Source organism: Bubalus bubalis, chromosome 2 (assembly GCF_019923935.1).
Source record: "Bubalus bubalis isolate 160015118507 breed Murrah chromosome 2, NDDB_SH_1, whole genome shotgun sequence".
Lineage (NCBI taxonomy): Eukaryota > Metazoa > Chordata > Mammalia > Artiodactyla > Bovidae > Bubalus > Bubalus bubalis.
In genome coordinates, this window is record NC_059158.1 from 155,268,643 (window position 1) to 155,292,125 (window position 23,483).

Consider the following 23,483-nt stretch of genomic DNA (forward strand, 5'->3'; position numbering starts at 1 on the left):
TTACTAAATGTTGACTTTATTGACTTTCAAAACAGAAACAGTTGCACTAAAGCTGACAATTCATACAGACAAACAGACACACACACAAACACACACACACACCCCGCCCCCACACACATAATATAGAGCACCTTCCCCAAGGGCCTCATGGTTTGGCATTATTACAAAGTCTATTCTGTGGCCATATATATGATTCTGGGTCAGCTGGGTAATTAACTGAAAATTATCTTCATATTCATTTTCCCTCCCCAGGAATGTTTCCCGCAGAAAGACCCAGAATATGAAGTTTTCTAGAACAGTTTTGAAAAATGTTGCCTGCCAGCAGCATGTGAATTCTCTATTGTCTTTCAGGACTTTTATCCACCCAGCTGACACATCCATTTCCCCTGAAGAGCAAGTAGCTTGCTCTGCCCTGTGCCTTACTATTGGCAAGGCGGTGCAGGAATACATTGTAGTCTGTTTACCACCAGGGTAAACTGCCCTTCTATAACATTCTTGCAGAAAGGCATCTTGGGGGGTTCAGTAAAGTCTCCATCTATTTACAGGTACTGAAAATAACATACACACACACTCTAGACATTGTGCCAAGGTTACTTAATCTTTACTGCCAAGGTTAATTAATCTGGCCCTTGGCACTTTAGACCTCACAACAGATTCATGTATTCATGATGATATCCATCCTGTTATTTTCTGAAAATAAATTATTTTGTATGCTTTCCCAATTCTACCTTCTCCAAGCTACCTTACTTTTCTTCTCCACTCTTACTTTTCAACTACTCATAACAATGCCTTTTAAGCTGTCATTTTATTGAAAGTAATAAATTAAGACATTCATCTTGAGCGGTTTCACCTTTGCATAAGATTCAGCAACTTACACACCAGCATGCTCACAGTGTTAAGCAGATAGGAATTCAATTCAGTAGCAAAAACATTCACTGACCTTAGAAAGAAAACTTTCCGATTATAATTACTGGCTAGTCTTACACAGTTGCAACTTTCTAATACGGTATAATACTTTAAGATTAAATATTTTGAGGAATTTGTATCTTCTGTGCTTCTTCCCCAAAACGAAGTCATGGGCCACTTGCTGAGACTGATTTTGCTGGAGGTACTGAGTCTACAGCTGGTCGTCTTGGGAATCAGTGCTTACAGTGGATCCTTGGCTGCTGGTGTCGACAGTTTCATAGCACTTTTGGTCTTTGGCAAAGTTGATGAAAACCTGATTTTTTCAAGGGAAATGAAGCCATTAGCACTTGTAAGCCAAAGGAAGAAATAAGGGGTGTGCATATGTGTGGTGTGTGCACAATGGGAGAGCAAAGAAAAAGAAAATTAGATTTCATAGTGCTAAGTTGCTTCGGTTGTGTCCAACTCTTTGTGACTCCATGGACTATAGCCCACCAGGCTCCTCTGTTCATGGAGTTTTCCAGGCAAGAATACTGGAGAGAATTGCCATTTCCTCCTCCAGGGGGTTCTCCTGATCCAGGGATCAAACTGGTGGTGTCTCTTACGACTCCTGCGCTGGCAGGCAGGTTCTTTACCACTAGTGCCACTTGGGAAGCCCCAGATTTCATAGGGGCACCCCCAAATATATACACAAACTCTCGTTAGGAATCCTTCCTTTAGGTATTGAAATTTAACTGGAGTTTGAAAACAGTACCTATAACTACATTTATAATCATAATAAAGGATAAAATCTAAAGCTATAATTGAATACCTATAGCCACATATTTGCATCTATTTGACCTGCATCAGTATCTTTCAAGTATAAATAAGGAGCCCAATCCAAGCTCCTATCAAACGTTTCCATGATGATGTTGAGAGAAATTTCACTAGTTTTAAGAGTTAATACACTGAAATAAAATTTGTATACAAATGTCACAGTATGTTTCTTATGCTTACTATTTCACAGGCAGCCATTTATGACTTTGTTTAAAATCATTCATTCTATTAGTCATAGATTCATCCAGAAAATATTGAGAGACATGATACTGGTAATTGGTTACAAGTCCAAGGATAAATCTGTGTTGGCAAAGCCATAACTGCCTTAACTCTCCATAAATAAAACTCTCTGTAAGACGCAGCAAGATTTGGAGGCCACTTTAGCTTCCCTTTCAGGCCCTCTCCAGTGACAGGTACAATCTGATGCTCTGTATGTCAGGTCAGTTGAACTGTATAGAACTAAAACAGTGCAAAGGTGAAGGAGGATGCTCCATGAAGCCTCCAGTTACTGTATATAAATGTAACTAAGACAGATGATTTGAATGAAACAAAAGAATCCTGCATTTACCATTTTGGTTGCCTGAATCTAGCAGATCTAAATCTCACTAGATAACCCCATCCTCCCCTAATCTAGGAAGCCAATCAATAGAAATGTTATTTAAGAAACATTCCAAGGAGAAAGGAAGGAAAGTGTTAACAGCTATTTGTTTTATAGATGAAAATAATTGTTGCTTTACATATACAGACAACCAATGGGTACAGATGTCTTAGAGAAGGAAAAAAATTTTTCTCTCCATTAAAATTAGTTAACTCTTCATATTTTTTTATAACATTCCAAAATGCACTTATAAATAAATTAAGCTAAGTTTTTCAGGTGTAAGATTAGATATTGCTTCAATTAAAAATAAATTGAAGGTCATTAAAAAGATGTAATTATGTACAATTAAATTTTTTTTAAATAAATAATCATAATGTATTAATGTGACACTGTGTACATGGACCATGGTATCCAGCTTACCTCTTCCAGAGTAGTCTGACTCACTAAGAAATTTGTGATATTTAAAGCAGTCTTGTTGGCCTCCAGCAGATCAAAAATATTTGCTACTCCTCCTGCAGTGACTGGCACATGATATTCTAACATGCTGAGGTGCTGATCCTGTGGGAACCAAAGGGGAAAAAAAAATTATTCCACAATGTCAGATAATACTGAGTAGACTAGACATAACTTGACAAAGAGCTAAGAAACACACTGAAATTCATTCCTCTGGAAATGATCAGTTCAGTTCAGTCGCTCAGTCATGTCCGACTCTTTGCAACCCCATGGACTGCAGTATGCCAGGCCTCCCTATCACCAACTCCCGGAGTTCACTCAGACTCACATCCATCAAGTCAGTGATGCCATCCAGCCATCTCATCCTCTGTTGTCCCCTTCTCCTCCTGCCCTCAATCTTTCCCAGCATCAGGGTTTTATCCAATGAGTCAGCGCTTCGCATCAGGTGGCCAACGTATTGGAGTTTCAGCTTCAGCATCAGTCCTTCCAATAAATATTCAGGACTGATTTCCTTTAGGATGGACTATTTGGATCTCCTTGCAGTCCAAGGGACTCTCAAGAGTCTTCTCCAACACCACAGTTCAAAAGCATCAATTCTTTGGTGCTCAGCTTTCTTTAGAGTCCAACTTTCACATCCATACATGACTACTAGAAAAACCATAGCCTTGACTAGACTAACCTTTGTTGGCAAAGTAATGTCTTTGCTTTTTAATATGCTGTCTAGCTTGTTCATAGCTTTTCTTCCAAGGAGCAAGCCCTTTTAATTTCATGGCTGCTGTTACCATCTGCAGTGATTTTGGAGCCCCCCAAAATAAATTCTGCCACTGTTTCCACATCTATTTGCCATGAAGTGATGGGACCAGGTGCCATGATGTTAGTTTTCTGAATGTTGAGCTTTAAGCCAACTTTTTCACTCTCCTCTTTCACTTTCAGCAAGAGGCTCTTTAATTCTTCGCTTTCTGCCATAAGGGTGGTGTCATCTGCATATCTGAGGTGAAATATTAAATATTATTGATATTTCTCCTGGCAATCTTGATTTCAGCTTGTGTTTCATCCAGTCTGGCATTTTGCATGATGTACTCTGCATATAAGTTAAATAAGCAGGGTGAGAGTATACAGCCTTGACGTAATCCTTTCCCAATTTGGAACCAGTCTGTTGTTCCATGTCCAGTTCTAACTGTTGCTTCTTGACATTCATACAGATTTCTCAGGATGTGACAGGTCAGGTGGTCTGGTATTCCCATCTCTTTCAGAATTTTCCAGAGTTTGTTGTGATCCACACAGTCAAAGGCTTTGGCATAGTCAATAAAGCAAAAATAGATGTTTTTCTGGAACTCTATTGCTTTTTTGATGATGCAGCAGATGTTGACAATTTGATCTCTTGTTCCTCTGCCTTTTCTAAAACCAGATTGAACATCTGGAAGTTCACGGTTCATGGACTGTTGAAGCCTGGCTCAGAGAATTTTGGGCATTCTTTTGCTAGCATGTGAGGTGAGTGCAATTGTCCAGTAGTTTGAGCATTCTTTGGCATTGCCTTTCTTTGGGTTGGGACTGAAAACTGACCTTTTACAGTCCTGTGACCACTGCTGAGTATTCCAGATTTCCTGTCATATTGAGTGCAGCACTTTCACAGCATCATCTTTTAGGATTTGAAATAGCTCAACTGGAAAAATAATATGTATGTTTGGAAACTAACAGCTTTCGAAGAAGAGATAAGTTTTGTGAATGTCTGAGAGAAAACAAATTTAAAAGCTAATAAAAATTCTAAAACATTCTACCTTCATGTGTACTTAGAAAGTGACTATAGTCTTGCCTAGAAAAAATATTGTGGAATGATATTGCTGGTGTCAGATTACAATAAGTTCACATAAGCTTTTTCAGAGATAACTTTTAAAAATTTCTTTTGTTTTAGTTAGAATTGTTCTAAAAGGCTAAGAATTAGTTCAATTTATATTGGCTAAAGTTGGCAGATTTCAAAAGCATTGTCTAGGGGAAATCTCATTCAAATAATGCCACATTCTTTCTTAACTCTAAAAATCTTTTCAATTTATTTAGTCCATGGTATTACCGTCAATTTAGTACTCTATTATTATTTCCTTGGAGTATCTTTAAACATCTTGCTTTTCTGAATATTTTATCAGTTATCATGTCCCATTTATTTTTCCCTTTAAAATAACTCTCAAATGTAACCATTCCTCTCTATGTGCACCATCAATATTATTAACTTGATGTTTATCATTCCATATCTGAGTTATTGCAACAGCCTCTTCAGAAGCCTAGAAACCATATACTCTCATGTGTTCCAACACAAAGTAGCTAGAATAATCTTTCCTAAATACTAGTTTGGTCAGGATGTTTTTTAACTGCATAATCAACCCCTGTAACCTATATGGGTCAGATGAAGATTGTTACTGGAAACCCCTCTTCTCACACCTTTGCTTACTGTCTAGCCCCTCTCCTTGATTTGTGTTTACATCACGCCTGTCACTGCAGTCAGGCCATCTTACTTATTTTTACTTTCAAATTATTGTTTTGCTATCTCCCTTTTTAGAGATCTGGAAACCATCATACACTTGTAAAGAATGGTCTACATAGGAAGACATCAAACTTTTATCATCACTGCACTTGTCTTGTAAGCTCTAGTCCCATGAGGAACAGACCAGGACAAATACAATCTCAAGTTCACTGAGAGAAAAAGCACTATGACCAATGCAATTTGTGCAAAAATAAAGCGTTCTTTGATTTTAAATTTGATTTTAATTTAGATGATAGAAAATGGTCCTTGATAAGCATCGTAAAAGCTATTTCTTCCTGGAAAACTTAGTTTAGGTTTCAGAGGTTGAGGGAAAAGTATTTTGTACAGATAAAAGAATTGTTTTTAAAAACGCTCCCTATTTGGCTTTCCAGAATCACTTTATGTTAATATGGTGCCTGACAGTTCATGAAGCATCTTTGTGGACATTTTATCATTTAGTTCTCACACGAGTCTTGTGAAGTATATATCAAAAGTATTTATAAAATGGGAATATGAGGCTTAGAGACTTTAAATCTCTTGCTGGAATCACACAGGTAGAATTGGATCTCAGTCTAAGTCTTCTACTTTCTTTTCATCATTCCACACGTGATTTTCGTTTTAAAACAATTATTTGCTATAATCATCTTGTACAAATTATCTGCACATCAGAGATGATATAATGATAACTTTTTTGTCAAGTGCATTTAAATGTGTATTACGTGAGATTTATGTGTACGCATCTGTGTGTGCCCATTCTGTTAATACACATATGTAAGATTAAATTAATTGAGTCATGTTTCAGGTAGTGTGTGATTGAGAACTTGATTTCCAAGCAATTCTCCTCAAAACTTTGTGGGCTTATTTTTCAAATGAGGAAAGCAAAGGAGATAATCTCTTCTAGCTGTGACATACAGACAGGAACTCTGTAATTTTTTTTTTCTAAGAAGGAAAGCCCTTGGTCATATGTATCTGTCATCCCTCACTTCTCTAACATATATAACCAATAAACTACTTAAGTATACAATCCAACCTGAAAACTAATACAATATGGTCATAAAGCCTTTGTGAGGAAGAAATAATGGTATGTAAAAGGATTATGATATTCTTAAGCAGCTACAAAAATATATAACTTAATTTGAAGATTTTATTTGTTCATACTAAGTATGCTTCAGAATATCTTAACCATCTTGAACTAATAAATATATTAAGATGAGTAATAAAGGTATGGTCAACTTGAAAATGACAAACATCCACTACCCTATTACAGCTATCAAAACCAGTCAATCTCTTACTTACTTTTAAGTATGTTTTTGGAAAGTGCAGCTGCATGAACCTTGTGAGGGCCTCCATGCTCACTCTGGCATTCTTCACGTGAACCTTGACAGTAAATCCTCGCCCAAACCTAGAAAGAAGTGCAAAACATAATATGAGTTATGTTTTGCTGAAATAGCTCTTCTGGAATTCTAGATAATGAAACAGGACCCAAGCTGACAATTATAGGCCCTTTTCCTTTACAAAGAGTATCACTTTGCAATAAAAAGTTCAGGGCATGTTGCAAACTGGAAATAATGCACTGCTCTGACTTCTTATTTCTACCACTATATAAAGTCAGATCCTTTGGACAAAAGCTGCATTAGAAATGAAACATAAAGTCTTTCTTTGGCATTCATGAATTGGTGTGTCTTCTGTCCTTCAGTTGTGTCTGACTCTTTGTGACCCCATGGACTGTAGGCCATCGGGCTCCTCTGTCCATAGAATTCTCCAGGCAAGCATACTAGAGTGGGTAGCCATTCTGTTCTCCATGGGATCCTCCCAACCCAGGGATCGAACCTGGGTCTTCTACATTGCAGGCAGATTCTCTACCATCTAAGCCACCAGGAACTGATGTCAATTTTGGGGCTAAACACTTTCTAATTTAAAGCAAAGAAGGTCTTGATAGGCAAGTTATTGAAGATTTGGTATCAACTGTAAAGATTAAAATCATTGGGGTTTTAAAAATAAATAATAAACCAACATAACTGCTAACTTTTATACTTTATACTTTTGCATCAGAGTAGTGTTTGTAAACAAGTCACAGCAAACTCTCTGAGAATAACATATAAGTTCTTTTTCATTCTTTTTTCGTATCTTGATCAACTTTGTTTTATAAGAAAGTCAAGCTGTTGTACAGATAAAGATATAAAGGAATGTCATGGTGTTTGAAGATTAACATGGATATGTATAAATGCGTATGTACTCTGGCAAATATATTAATTTATTTTTAATTTGATAGTATGATATTTATGTACATCTCCCCAATGTATTTTTGGTTAAAAGGTTTTAAATGTAGTAAAAATGTTAAATAGCTTACTGAAAGCCTATGCAAATGACAAATGAACATACTAGACAAAAATCAATGCCTTCATGTACTTGTCAAGATCTAATTTGTTAGAGTTAACTCTTGAGAGTATTTTGGTTGGGGAATAATAATCATATCATTATTATATTATCATTATTATTAGCTTTTAGGCCTTCTAGGTTTGGGGGTTATTAATTAAAAAACATTCAATCCTCAGTACTATTATTTAACTTTAAAGTGAATCAATGGTTAGCTTCTCCATTCCAGTTTTACTACGCATTGTAGGATAGGCTGCTGAGATACTCTTTGAAGGCAAGTATAGCCCTGGTAGATTGATTACTCTACACCATGTGTTAAACATGCATTTGTTCTTTACCTGCTCTTAATGTGCTGCAATGATCCAATACATTGGAACCTTCCATTCACCATAATGGCCAACCTTGTACAGAGAGCCTCACATTCTTCCATGCTGAAAGGCAGAATCATGTCAGCATTCTGGGCACAGAAAATTGGCTTAAGTTCCTAAGCATAGGTTTAACTCTTTTCTTTACGGCACCTTAGGAATACTGTTTGAATATTTGAGTCCCTTAAACTGTCTTTTCCTTTGAAGAACAAAAAAATCTTTTAACATATAATGTAAATGTCTTTGCATAGGGTTTATTACTGTTTCTTTTCAAACTTGAGGACATCTTTCTCACCTGGATTGCTGCTGTATCAAACAGTATTTCTTTCAAGCTCTTTCAAGCTTTGACTTAAGACCTACATTTTGTAAGAAATATTTCCAAAATAATACTAAGTTGTTTTCATTATGCCTTATACTCAATATTTAGATGACTTTTTATTTATTTATTTATTTTGGCCACACCCCACAGCATGCAAGATCTTAGTTCTCTGACCAGAGAGTGAACCTGTGTCCCCTGCAATGGAAGCACAGAGTCTTAACCACTGGGCCACCAGGGAAGTCCCTCAGTTGGCTTTTATGTTTTTGTATTTATAACCAGTTAACCTGTACTTGATTATATAATTCTGACTTCATGGACTATGATACTGGAGGAGATCTTAGGTATCATCTTGAGATCTTAGGTATCACCCTGTCCACTTAAACACAAAAGTTAATGGAAAATCAGTGATTGGCTTCAGAACAAATACTGTGCTTGGGGGCAAGGTTAGTATATAGGATATAAATAAGTCTCAGTTCTAAACATATCTAGTTCTTTTTCTACTATATGATCATTATAATGAAAGGATAAACTTAATACAAGGCCAATCTTATAAGAAAGGCACAGATAAAAAGCTTTAGTAGCTTTTTTACTTAGTTGATTGGCAGGGTCTACTTTATGGAGGAGGCTTGTGGACTAGTTCTGAAAGGATTAGTAAGATTAGAATTTGGAAAGATTTTGTGTAAAGACCAACTCTAGTAGAAGGCACAGCAAAGACAGGGCATGGTGATAGGAAAGGGCAGGGAGTGTATGTGGAACCACGGATCACTCAGATTGATTGATAGGAAAGTTAGATGAGGTTGGATAATAAAAGGCCTTGCAAACTAAGCCAAAACATGCTAAATTTTATGTGATAGGGCAATAGAGAGGAATGATTGAGTTAAGAGGGTCAAAAGTTATGGAAATTTTATTTTTTAATAGATTGCTAGGCCCTACCTCCCCACAAGAGCTGGGATCTCACCGGAAAATCCTCTTGACTTCCTCTTTTGACTATGAACATAAAATACTTTAATCCAATTGTGGAATTCACTCTCAGTATATGTTACACAGGATTACTTCCTCTCATCTATCATCTGACTCTAAAGTTCCACACCCAATTTACCTATGAGAAGTGAGGATGACAGAACATTTATTCTGGACTTCTTCTGAAATGATCTTCCAGAGGTGCCGTTTTGACTTAGGATCCATCCCAGAGCTTGGCTCATCCTTAATAGAAAGTTACAAGAAGAATTTATCAAATTAATTAAATTTTGATGAGGTTCTTTACATGAATCATTGCATCTCACTTGCCTAGAACAGAAATCACTTTTCGAGGTCCTATGACTAACTTATTTTATACTTAACAGGCTTTTTTCTGCTGCTGTCAAAAAGCTCAAAATTAATCATTTTAAATTGTCAATCTGTTTTAAACAGTCTCAGTGAAGCTGACACTCTGCTACTTTACACATGTCTCTTATATTTCTTTGGAAAAAAATCTGCTTCAATTACTGACAAAGCCAGAGTTTTGATATTTAATACTATATCATCACATATATATCTGAAGCTACATCAACAAGATTGCTGCCTTGCTCCTGATGGTAGAATTGTGCCTGTAAGTGATAGATAATATGCCATGTGAAGCACTGCTGCTGCTGCTGCTAAGAATGCATTTTTTTTGTTAATATGATTGAGGTGCATTTTCAGTTTTATGTTATTAATTGAAATGTAATACTCCTTGGGGAAATAAAAGTAAGATTTGCAGAAAATGCCAAATAGAAAGATATAAATTACATTTTAAAGTAAATGACGTTTTGAAAAATTATTCAGGCATAAAATTAGAAATGTAGCAATGGAGAACTAAATAAGCAATAATAGATCCTGACAGATGATTAAAAAATCAAACTGTAGGTCAAGATTAAGTAAAAATTAAAAATATATGTCTGAAATGGAAAGTATGCAGATAGGATCAGCAGAGGCTTATTTTTATAGCAAAGGGTTAAATTGAAATTTAAAGAAAGAAATAAGTATTAGTTTGGGGAAACAGTAAAGATTATATTGTCACTGTTCCTATTTTTGAAGACAATGGCATATACAGTAAGTATATATAAAAAATATATATAGTATCTTTCTCTCATGGCCTGATTTCAATTCAGCTCATTAATGCATAACATTTGCATAGAGCTTTTTAACATTTTAAAGTACTTTACATCTATTATCTCATAGGGGTGCCTAAGGATTGTTTTCTTAAATTTAAGGGACACTTATACAATAGAATTCCATTATGAGTGTCAATTGGCAGAAACATAATGCATTATATGCTTCCGGTATTATACAGAGAGGGCTTATGCATTACTCTATCTGGGCAGTTTAAATGATTTGATGTTCTATATTATTTAATCCCTGAAATAATGTGATGATTTATAACTGGTGATTTTATTGCATAGTTAGGCCTCTTTTGAAGTTTTGGAAGTCCTTGAATGAAAGGGATCTTCCAAAATAAGGGCAGCTTATTTCTCTGAAATAAACACTTTTCACAAGGTTTGGCTTGGGGACCAGAATGCTATGTCACCCCTAAGGTAACTTATATTTCCAGGTGATCAATTTAATTTTTCAGCTTTTAATCAAAATATTAACATGACATGTATTTCTTGCTTTCAAAAAATTCAGATAAAATAGAATGGCATATTTTCAAGATTGCATCTCAAGCTAGGTAACTCATGTTTTTAAGCAACAAGGAGATAACATTTTAGGACAATGTGTTGGAAGCTGGAAAATGTGTTAATTCACCTGATCAGTTACCAATAGAACTGATTCCTTCAATAACTGGGAATTAAATTCTGTCATAGTTTTACTTACTCATCTGAATATCCTGAATTTGTTTCAGCTACTTCCTATTCCCATGTTTCCTCTTAAATTACCTGAGCCATAGCTTCAGACAAAAAATATTTTTGAGGGCATATTATTATGGCAACAAATTACCTGGTATAAATTTCCTTAATGAGACAGTATATGTGACGTGCTTTACATAATAACCACCACATAGTGATACCCAACCCAGGAATCAAGTGGAGGTCTCCTGCATTGTAGGCAGATTCTTTACCAGCTGAGCTACCAGGAAAGCCCCTAATGAGACCTCAGTAAATGCTTATTGCAATAATGATAATGAAATGTTATACACACAATTGGATATGTGATTCTAATTGGGCAGTAGCCTTTTTCACAATGATTCTCTTACCAGCAACAGAATGGAAGGTTTCCCTATCAAGGCCAGTGCAGTTGACAATTTTCTTTTTGTGCCGTAACTACACATAGAGGTAACTTTGTCCTTGTAGGGCATCAGGTGAAGTCTCCCAAGGAGTTTTTGAACAGTCTGCGGGTGGAAAAAAGGACTTGTTGATTTTCCCTCGCCAAAACCCTTAAAGCATTAAATGGAAAAAGAGCTACTTGTGAAAGGAGTTTTATAATGAAGAAATACATATTTTAATTTTATTTTCAAAGGTACACTTAAAGATGAATCGTTCATTTAAAGATAAACGCAATTCCATGGAGGCCCATTCATAAATACGATTTCTTGTCCCCCCAACACATGTGCGTGTATGTGTGTATGTGTTTACAATGGTTCTTTCTGCTGTATTGACACAGGATTTACTTTTAAGCTTCAAAGAGCTAAAACAGAATTCATCCCTTTACAAGGCAGGTTTCTTATTGATTGTCATCACTGTTTCATCTTTTTTCTTACTGTGGGATGAGCTGTCACAAAGGCTTTAGGTCTATTTAAAAATGACCCAGTATCAAAACTGTCGTGTATTAACTTAGGAATCTTGGGTTCTTGTGGCTATTTCAGTAGTTAAATAGCTCTGGCAAATAGTGGAATCCTAGGAGGATTTAAGAATTCCCCAAGGGGTGCAAAAATAGAGAAAACTGTCCAAAAGATTAGTCTTTCCATTAAAAAGGTAAATAATTGTAGTGAGGTATAAAAGCACATTTCAAAAATCAAATTGGAATCTATTCTATTTTACTTGGGCATTTTGTACATGCCCAGTCAACTACTCAGTTGTGTCCAACTCTCTGACACCCTATGGACCCACCAGGCTCCTCTGTCCATGAGATTCTCCAGGAAAGAATATGGGACTCAGTTGCCATTCCATCCTCCAGGGGATCTTCCCAACCCAGGGATCTAACCCACATTTCCAGGCAAATTCTTTACCACAAGTCACTTGGGAAGCCCATTTTGTAGGTAATTCCATGTTTCAAAAGTTATCTTAACACTAAAAGATATATAGGCATCACCAACCAGGGCTCAAGCCAAAGCCTAAGGCAAATCTCCTTCTTTATTTGACAGTTTTTAAAAGATAATGGAACAAATATGGGCCAAGATGTTTCTAAAGCTGAGTTCATAGGTGTGTTTATGATATATATACAATCAAGCTAATACTGCTTCCATTATCACTGTCAAGAGAAAATTGTCATAGTTTTCCAGATGTCAGCTTGGTCTTGAGTGTGGGTAGGTGGGAAGCATAAGCAAAAATGGTTTTCAAATAAACTAGTTCTTCACACTTATACTCACTTCTTTAATATCTTTTTCTGGAATTCCATGTACTCTAGCATAGAAATATAAATGTTCTTCTATGGTTACCAGGTCATCCAAAGCATCTTCCTGAGGACAGTAGCCAATTAATGAGCTGTGAGAGTTAACGTGAGCCAGAGACCTGAAGAAAAAGCGTCAAAAACATGAATGACTTTCTAAAGACATTTCCCTCCTAGCCCTCAGATGCTGGGTGTGTGTGCATGCTAAGTCACTTCAGTTGTGTCTGACTTCGTGCGACTCTATGGACTACAGCCTGCCAGACTCCTCTGTCCATGGGATGTTCCAGGCAAGAATACTGGAGTGGCTTACTGTGCCCTCCTCCAGGGGATCTTTCCAATCCAGGGATCGAATCCACACCTCTTAAATCTATCTGCTTTGGCAGGTGGGTTCTTTACCACTAGCGCCACCTGGGAAGCCCCTCAGATGTTGAGAGGGTAGTTCTGTTTGGGTTGTGGTGATTGGTGAGTCTGGTAAAAAGATATAAAATGATCCCACCATCATAATCACACTGAAAATTTAAAAATTTCCACTCACTTGAGTAGCTGGTTTTCTCCTAAGGATTTAATAATATAACCACAAAATAACATCAAAAGTTCACTTTAATTATTTTTCTCATTTAATTATGTTGTGTTTGGTAATTTGAAGCACTTGTTTTTCATACCCAGTCTTATTTCTGATCAGAATGTTTCCACTTGTAGGAATTATGTCTCCTGTCAGCATCTTGAAGATGGTGGTTTTTCCTGCTCCGTTCACCCCAAGAAGTCCAAAGCACTGGTTTGAGGGAGAAAAAAAAATGTAAACTAATTCAAACCAAAGACAAGTTTCTATTATATCTCTTTTCTTCCTTTCCTTGCGTGAAATAAATTATCAAAGTACTGATTATTGCAGTGCTTTGCTGGCATTGATTGGATAAAGCTTTCACTTTTAAAACAAATGGGTACTTAGGTATCTTTTTTTCCTTTAACCATCTGAATATTTGTGTATATGCCTAGGACTTGTTTTTACATATTATACTCTAGCACGCCTCTGTGTGACATGATAGAATATCCAATAAGGCAGATATGCTAACCTGACAAAGTAATTGTATTTATAAATTTAAAATTATTCACACAAAATCACAACTTTACTAATAAGCAACTGAAGCAATAATCTCTTTATCCGATTGAATAAATTTGATGTGTTTAGTTTGCAGCCCTCCTCAGCAAAAAAGGAAATACCCACATTCTCTTTCTGCTTTCAAAGCTGTCTTAACTACTGCTTCTATGAAAACAGCAATATTATGAATATGAATGCAATTTAGGACCTCAGTTCTGACAACAGATTTCTATATTCTGTCTTTGCTGCTGCTGCTGCTAAGTCGTTTCAGTCGTGTCCGACTCTGTGCGACCTCAGAGATGGCAGCCCACCAGGCTCCGCCATCCTTGGGATTCTCCAGGCAAGAACACTGGAGTGGGTTGCCCTTTCCTTCTCCAAGAGGCCTAAAAACTAAGAGTTGAAAAGAGCTCCCTGAAGAGACTTCTTGACTGAAAGTCCACTCAAGAAGGATAGTAACTTGGGAAGGGGATCAGGATATGGTGAGTCCTCCCTGCCAAGAGGGGAGGGTTACAGGATAAGTAACACATAGACACATGTAAATTATATATATAGAATCCATCAAAATATTTAAAGGCTGACTTCATATTTCTAGAAAAAATTAAGGAAAGATAAAATTTTTGTCACTTACCATGTCAACATAAAGGATGCATGCATGCCTGCATGCTCAGTAATATCCAACTCTTTTGCGACCCCCATGGATGTAGCCTGCCAGGCTCCTCTGTCCATGGAATTTTCCAGGCAAGAATACTGGAGTGGGTTGCCATTTCCTCCTCCATATAAAGTAGACTTAGAAACAGAACATTGTTCCTTACCTCCCCAGCAGGTATCCCAATGCTGATGTTGTTTACAGCTATAATCTTTTTGTGGATAAGTTGGTAAGTCTTTGTGAGACGATGGAGTTGGACCAGGTCATAATAATTTGCACCTTTCTCAACTCGAAATCTTTCAGCCTGCACATCTTCATCTTCATCTATTGTCTCAATAACAGATGAAGAACTAAATTTTCTAAAGAAGAGTCTAAAAAATGAACCCGATGATTTTGCATCAATAATTTTGAAATGACACCACTCAGTTTTGACATCTTTTTAAAAGTTCTCACTTCACAAAAGTGTGCCAAGTTTGTTTTATATTTTTCATGCATTTTGCTGAATAACTTAAAAATTAGCATGGGTGTTCTTTATAATATTTGTTATAATATTTGAGAAACAGTTTTTGCTTTCAATGACTTAAATACTTACAGATTCCCTATTACAAGTCAGAATCTTAATTCTAGTAACAAAGAACTTTAGTTTGGGTTTGAAAGTTACCCCTAACAGAGAGACCAGAGTCATTAGTAGGACTCAACACCTACAAGACCATGATCAATGATCATCTTTTTTTTTAATTTGTCCTATTTATTCTTTGGTCATCAATAATACAAATGTTATTCTATAGTCTTTTTTTTTTTTTTTTTTTACTATGAATGTCTTACCTAGGACCTAGCCAATATATTAAGGTTATCAGTCCTGAAAACTCTAAGAAATCTCAAACCCACTTCAGTATCTTGTCTACTGAATACTGAAAAAAACAAACCAACAAATCAATTTAGGTCTTCCTCTCAATGTCCCTGCTTCTTTTAATGACATCCCTAGAGATTCCAATTGTGATATTTTCTTTGAATCTTCCCCAATCTAAAATCCACTCATGCAGTCAGCATCCTAATACTGGAAATATCTTAAAAACAGCCAGTTATTTATCATTTTCTGTTTCTGTTACCATCACAGGCTTTCATTTTTTTTCTCACTTAGGTTTATCCAGGAACCTCAAACTGCTCCATTGTCTCTGAATCTTTCCTTCCAATCTGCACTACCTCCACAAAATCACAGCTCCTAAAGCACCATTTGATCCTGTTGGTCTCTGTTAAAAAACCTTCAATGTGCTACTATTAATATTAGTTTATTGAGTAAAGTCCAAGCTATCACTCTTTAACCAAGCAATCAGTATACTCCATAATTTTTCAACCCCATGCTTCAGCTCCTACTCTTTCATTATATTTAGTCTATGCTCTAATCAAATTTTATTCCTTATTTCTCAAATATGCCACCCAATTTTTCAATCTTTGTTCTTGTCTTCCCTTTTATTAATTTAAATCTTAATTTCCAATAAGTAATACATGCACTTCATTTATTAAAATTAAAATGGTACTAAAGAATATTTAGGGAAAAGTCTCCTTCAAATACATACAGTTTTTTAGCAGAAGCATTCATAATTAGAAATAGTTTATGCATATATATGCATAAAAATATATTTCCTTTTTAAAACCCAAATGGTAATATACTTCATATGTAGCTCTGAACCTCGCATTTCTCATTTAACAAATATTAGAAGTAATCCAAAATATGATATAGTGAACTGCATCATTCTTTCTAATGGCTGCATAGTGTTTCACTTATAAATTATGAACATAATTTATTTAACCAGTCCCAAATGCAGTACATTTAGGTTATTTCCATTCTTTTGCTATTAGGAATGGTTACTATGATGAATAAATTTATATATACATAGTTCTGCATATTTGTTAGCATATCTGTAGGGAAAATTTCTAGAAATAGAATTGTTGGGTCAATGATGTTTATTTATGATTCTGTCATCATTTTACTCAATCTTCTTTTTCTGAATACATTGCTAGTATCTACATACTCAATTTTCTTTTCCCACTTCTACTTTCTATCCTTCTAAACACAACTCAAAGACTGTATCTTCTGTTTCTGTACATATTTTCTCTCTACCACTGAATTTTGATCTCTTTTAGACAAACAACTGGGCTTGTTAGTTACAAATTTTACTACCTCATTTTACAATACTTGCAGAACCATAGTAAGGCTTGAGAAATATTTACTGAATGAAAGAGATTGTGAATTGTGCGACAACTTTTAAAGTTTTTTGAGCAAAACATTCCCATTTCACTAATGGAAAAGCTTAGACTATTGACCCTTCTCTGAACATTTTGAATTGAGTTTTGTCATGGATGTCAAACACTGTTTTCATTGTATTTACCTGAGTTTATTTATTAGCCACTCATTGATTAAAAGTCGCAAGAAAAAGAACATGGTTCCCTGAGAAACTAAAGCCACAAACATTGCACCTAGTTTATCCATCTCAAAGGTTTCACTTGGATACTCCACTCCATATGCTTTTAAGAAGTCCAGGACCGACTGTTGTTGAGAAAGTTCGATCAAACCATAGCCAAAACAGAATTGTGGGAAAATCAGGAAAATGCGCTTGAGGGTTTCAGAAATAAGTTCTAAAGTCTGAAATAAGAGAAAAAAAAAGTAAATAAAGTTCAGTGTTAAGTTTCCAACAAATTGATGAAAATTTGAAACTAGATGTAGATAAATACTGAAACTTGAGAAGCTTATCTAGATTGGTAATTATTGCATGTACATGCTGAATTTACATATAAACATTTACTATAACCAAATGGTGTCAATTTATTACCAAAAGAAAAGCAGAAAAGGATTATATATATATTTGAGATGGTCTAAGGTGTCAGGTCAAACCCTGGGGACTTCAGAATGTAGTAATAGCAAGGTGATAGAGTACCTGTGGGGCTTCCCTGGTGGTTCAGGTGATAAAGAATCTGCCTGCATGTGGGAGACCCAGGTTCAGTCCCTGGGCTGGGACTGAAGGCCCTGGAGAAGGGAATGGCTATCCACTCCAGCATCTTTGCCTGGGGAATTCCACGGATAGAGGAGCCTGGTGGGCTATAGTCCATGGGGTCACAAAGAGTTGTACATGACTGAGCAACTAACACATAGGTAGGTGCCTGAGTAAAGAGGGATTTAGTAAACTTTTGGATCTAAGGTAATTCCTACTTGAAGAGGGAATAAAATGGTAAAATGACACAGAAGGAGAAACAACCTATCTCAAAGAGGAGCAAATGGCACATTTTCATGCTATTTATACTTGGGACCAACCACTTGCAGCTCATGAATTTTCTTATTCCTTCTGGAGTATGCTTGTCTATTCCTTACTTAATTTTAGCTTTATTCTTTTCCATTCAATTGTCCAGCATTGTTAGGGATTCCCTTCTCACTAATCATAATTGTTAGCTATGAATGGAAAGTGATGCCTACAATGAAGTAGATTCCAATACATGACTGAAAGGGAATGAGTTAGGTTTTTTCTCTATGAATGTTCAAATGAATCTTAACTCACAGTCATACAACTAAGACATGTTGTCTTTGTCCCTCCCATACCACAACAATTTGTTAGTAAGTCATGGAAAAAGCAAGAGAGTTCCAGAAAATCATCTATTTCTGCTTTATTGATTATGCCAAAGCCTTTGACTGTGTGGATCACAATAAACTGTGGAAAATTCTGAAAGAGATGGGAATACCAGACCACCTACCTGCCTCTTGAGAAATCTGTATTCAGGTTAGGAAGCAACAGTTAGAACTGGACATGGAACAACAGACTGGTTCCAAATAGGAAAATGAGTACGTCAAGGCTGTATATTGTCACCCTGCTTATTTAACTTCTATGCAGAGTACATCATGAGAAACGCTGGACTGGAAGAAGCAGAAGCTGGAATCAAGATTGCCGGGAGAAATATCAATACCCTCAGATATGCAGATGACACCATCCTTATGGCAGAAAGTGAAGAGGAACTCAAAAGCCTCTTGATGAAAGTGAAAGTGGAGAGTGAAAAAGTGGGCTTAAAGCTCAACATTCAGAAAACGAAGATCATGGCATCTGGTCCCATCACTTCATGGGAAATAGATGGGGAAACAGTGGAACAGTGTCAGACTTTATTTTGGGGGGCTCCAAAATCACTGCAGATGGTGACTGCAGCCTTGAAATTAAAAGACACTTACTCCTTGGAAGGAAAGTTATGACCAACCTAGATAGCATATTCAAAAGCAGAGACATTACTTTGCCAACAAAGGTCCATCTAGTCAAGGCTATGGTTTTTCCTGTGGTCATGTATGGATGTGAGAGTTGGACTGTGAAGAAGGCTGAGCGCCAAAGAATTGATGCTTTTGAACTGTGGAATTGGAGAAGACAGTTGAGAGTCCCTTGGACTGCAAGGAGACCCAACCAGTCCATTCTAAAGGAAATCAGCCCTGGGATTTCTTTGGAGGGAATGATGCTGAAGCTGAAACTCCAGTACTTTGGCCACCTCATGCGAAGAGTTGACTCATTGGAAAAGACTCTGATGCTGGGAGAGATTGGGGGCAGGAGGAGAAGGGGACGACAGAGGATGAGATGTCTGGATGGCATCACTGACTCAATGGATGTGAGTCTGAGTGAACTCCGGGAGTTGGTGATGGACAGGGAGGCCTGGCGTGCTGCGATTCATGGGGTCGTGAAGAGTTGGACACGACTGAGCGACTGAACTGAACTGAACTGAAGAAATTTAGCTGACTGATTGGCTGCATGATTTCTCCAGTGTCATACAAAGTATCTGACTGAGTACCTCCATTCCCCTACTCAAGCCCTATCAAATGTCAATAGTTTTGTCATTGCATAAATACAATCAGGGAGCCAAATCCTTTGAGCTGTTTTGTAGATACTGAAACCCCACCAGGTGGTAGAAGTTAACTTGTAAGCTGCCCACAAGCACAAAGACCCCAGATGACTGGAATTAGAAGGCTGATGAGATTGACCCCAATTACCTGACCACCAGCCAATCAGAAGAATGTCCATAAGCTGATCACATACCCCACAACCTTGTCTGCCTCACCCTGTCTTTAAAAACCCTTCTCTGAAAGCCACCAAGGGAATTTAGGCCCTTCGAGTGTTAGCTGACTCAACTCTTTGCTTGGTGCTCTACAATAAAATGATGCACGTGTTTCACCAAAAAATACAATCAGAGACATTAAACTAGATAAATACAACCAGAGACATTAAATTAAAAATTCTAAAAAGAATTTTTAAAGGCCATAGTTTCCCTTCCACGACATTTAATACAATCAAATGAAATTCTTCTATTCTATTTAGAGAATGCAAAATACAAAAAATCTTTCCACCTTGAACATATTGAAGCATTTGATTCAATCACTGAAGTTTAGCAGACTAATAAGGGACCTTACCGCATCATTAGGCTTTTCCTTGGAAAGAAAGTACACCACCGACAGGGAAACAATGGAATTGATGCCAAAAAAAAGGTTGATGCAGACGTAAGTGATGAAAGCCATTCCTGTATCATGGAAGAGCCCAGCCAGCAAGTACATCCAAGAAAATGTGGCATACCTTTATAATAATAATACCAAGAATTAAAATCATACCATGATTACTCTTTTACTAAAGAAATAAATAGCTTAGATGGTGTTCCAAAGTGAAAATAAACATTAGGATGAGTTGTCAAGCCTTGTAGTTAGACCTCTTTTTTATCTCTTTTTAACAACAGCCAAAAAAAAAAAAAGTGAAGTGCACACTTTTTTTTACCCTTACAATAAAGATGTTATGTATTTTACAATGTCACCATATGACTAAATCATGAAGCATACTTTGAAGGAATCTTCAGTAGTCGTTACAACCACAAATTAATTTTCACTCGTGAAGAGTCAGACACGACTGAGCGACTAAACAATACAGTACTGGTACCTCACCCAGTCAAGATTTTTTTGGGGGGTGGAAATATGAGTTTAATAGATACATGTATTATAATTTAAAGTTGAGGAAAAAAAATGACCTCATTGTTGGCTAGCTAAGAAGACAGAGCGTGCTTAGAAACTGCATGTCCTGTTTTGAGCAAACACTTGAGTGACCTTTGGGGTAAAGAAGTAAAACTAGAGACAGAGAGATCCTTCATCAGCTACAATTGCTAACTAAATGGATACTACTCATGCATTCAGGGCAGAAAGAACTGCTACTAAAGTATTGATATTGAACTGTACTTCTCCTATTAATTACCCTAATTCAGAAACAATTTTATGTTTGTGTTCTTAGGTATTCATCATAATAAAAATAAATATACATGAACATATTCACTTTTTAACATCATATATATTTATATGTACTCACAATTTGTTAATACATAAATTCACAAATGTCTATACATTTTTCTGATCATTTTGAAGAGTCCATTTGATGTAAATTAAATTACAAATATAAATCGCTAAGTGTAACATTCGGCACCCAGTTAAGTGCTCATTATTAATAGGTATACTATTAATAACAACATTAATTTTCACAAGTATTACACTTTACAAACTATGGACTAGCAAGTGTAATATATTGCTAATCATTACTCATGGCAAACGAAACCCCAAGACATTTGTAAATTAGCTAAAGAGATTTAGGTTTGCATCTAGGAGCATTTAATTCTGTAAATTCTTCTTTCACCACAGCTTACCCAAACAGCAGAAGTAGGAGAGATACAGCGCTTAGGTTGTTTTCACTGTAGAAGGCAGGTAACTTGAAAATGGTAATGACACCAATGGAAAATGCTACAGGCACCAAGTAGAAGGCCTATGGGAATATGTAAAACGACATTTAACATATGACAAGTTTTTTCTTTTTTTGAATCGATAGCCCATCTAGTTTAAAACTGTAACAAATCAACCTAGAAACACTTCAAGAAATGAATTATTATCTATGTTCTTGTTGCTTGTAATGTTCAGTTCATTTTACATTGATTTCACTCTTGAATTCATCTCCTGCAACAAGAGGTCAAGCCAGTCTCCATCTTTATAGAGAGAGTCCGAGTCCCTGGCGTTCCTGCCTCTAGACTTTGAGACTTGGGATCATTTGGTGACAGAGGGTCAGTGAAAAAGATAAGACAGCCAGGTATCTTGGTATTAGATTCAGTCCTCAAAGTATTGATTTTATTTTGAACGCTGGAACTCTCTCAGATGGCGGATTTCTAAGGCTTGGTTATCAGTGTGAGCCACTCTGTGCAAAACAGCAGGACGGTGGATACTACACATTCTTGGAATCACAAGGACATGAACAAAGAATTCAATGTTTCACTGGCAAGAGAAATAGTAATTGCTGAAGAGTTTGTGGCAAGATGTACACAGTGAAAGAGATGGTAATTTAATTAGGGAGGAAATTGTCCTAATACTGGAATGAGCACCAGAAATATAATAACAGGATCTGAGTAGTAAGTAGCCCTTCATAGGAGTGTGCACTTTTAGCTTTCTTGACACATTAAAGCTCCTATTAAGTCCACAGGACTCATTTCCATTTTTTTGTTTGTTTTTTTTTTAAGATTTGACTTCTACAACAAATGCATTTCAGACCTCACTGGAGTCATTAACCAAATGGATAGGCAGTTAATTACTCTTCAGTCCTTTGAGCCAATGGCCTTTACAGCAACTCAGACAATTTTGCCATAATTACCAGGCAAATGCATACCCATCCCAGGCATTTGGTCAAGGTTGGCACATTTGGAGTCAAGAAAATCCATCTGAACTTTGAGACCAATTTATGCAAATAAGAGAGTTATTAATGAAATTCATCCTTTATTTTCCCTAGTAATCTTCTCTAATGTGTCATTCAGCAGAGGCTATTACTTCAGATTTTTTACTATTAGTTGATTAAATTTTTATAAGCTTGTTTATGTGTTGCCACTAGGCAAGACTATTCTGCTTTAAGCTTCCATTTCTCTCCTTTCAAGCTTCAACATACTTAAAACTTGGTGAAGGGGTTGGAGCATATTTTCCAGGTTCCACTCCCAAGATACAGATCACATGAGTCTAGAGTGAGGACCAGTGACCTGCATTCTAGCAAGTATCCTGGGGAATCTGATATAAGTCCTCAGACCATGGAGATAAGGGCAGGGCAGGTGGATTTCTCTTTTTTCCAACCACTGGATGAATATAAGCCTGATGCAAATTTTTTTTCCTTAATTTACTGTCTTTGTGGTAATAATCTGAACAAACTGAGACAAATAAGTTTCAAACATAAAACTGTCTTCTTGGAGAAGGAAATGACAACCCACTCCAGTATTCTTGCCTGGGAAATTCCATGGACAGAGGAGATTGGTCTCCCTCACCCCTGACCTCTGTCAAAGCTATGATCCCTATATCCAGCAGCTTTCAGCAGGATGCCTGAGAAATAAAGTGTGAACTTGTTTTTTAAAAAAAAAACAAAAACAAAAACAAAAAACCTGTCTTCTAGAGTTGGACTATAAAGAAGGCTGAGCACTGAAGAATTGATGGTTTTGCACTGTGGTGCTGGAGAAGACTCTTGACAGTCCCTTGAACTGCAAGAAGATCAAACCAGTCAGCCCTAAAGGAAATCAACTTTGAATATTTGTTGGAAGGACTGATGCTGAAGATGAAGCTACAATACTTTGGCCACTTGATGAGAAGAGCCGATTCATGGGAAAAGATCCTGATGCTGGGAAAGATTGAGGGGAGGAGAAGAAGGGGACGACAGAGTATGAGACGGTTGGATGGCATCATGGACTCAATGGACATGAGTTTGAGAAAACTCTGGGAGACAGGGAAGGAGGGGAAGTCTGTAGTGCTGCAGTCCATGGGGTCACA

General features: G+C 36.6%; 1 protein-coding gene across 2 annotated transcripts in view; it reads right to left on the reverse strand.

Annotated features, from left to right (window-relative positions):
* Positions 1-789: 789 nt before the first annotated feature.
* ABCA12 (ATP binding cassette subfamily A member 12) overlaps positions 790-23,483 on the reverse strand; it is a 201,947-nt gene continuing 179,253 nt past the window's right edge. For both annotated transcript variants that reach the window (XM_025278206.3, XM_025278205.3), the window contains exons 42-53: positions 21,344-21,459; positions 20,079-20,238; positions 17,041-17,294; positions 14,817-15,021; positions 13,571-13,680; positions 12,889-13,030; positions 11,557-11,691; positions 9,445-9,548; positions 8,000-8,092; positions 6,582-6,687; positions 2,738-2,875; positions 790-1,219 (exon numbers count right to left, since the gene is read on the reverse strand). In XM_025278206.3, coding sequence (XP_025133991.3) covers positions 1,118-1,219; positions 2,738-2,875; positions 6,582-6,687; positions 8,000-8,092; positions 9,445-9,548; positions 11,557-11,691; positions 12,889-13,030; positions 13,571-13,680; positions 14,817-15,021; positions 17,041-17,294; positions 20,079-20,238; positions 21,344-21,459 — 1,665 coding nt within the window. In that variant the 3' untranslated portion in view covers positions 790-1,117. The remainder of the gene's footprint in view (positions 1,220-2,737; positions 2,876-6,581; positions 6,688-7,999; positions 8,093-9,444; positions 9,549-11,556; positions 11,692-12,888; positions 13,031-13,570; positions 13,681-14,816; positions 15,022-17,040; positions 17,295-20,078; positions 20,239-21,343; positions 21,460-23,483) is intronic.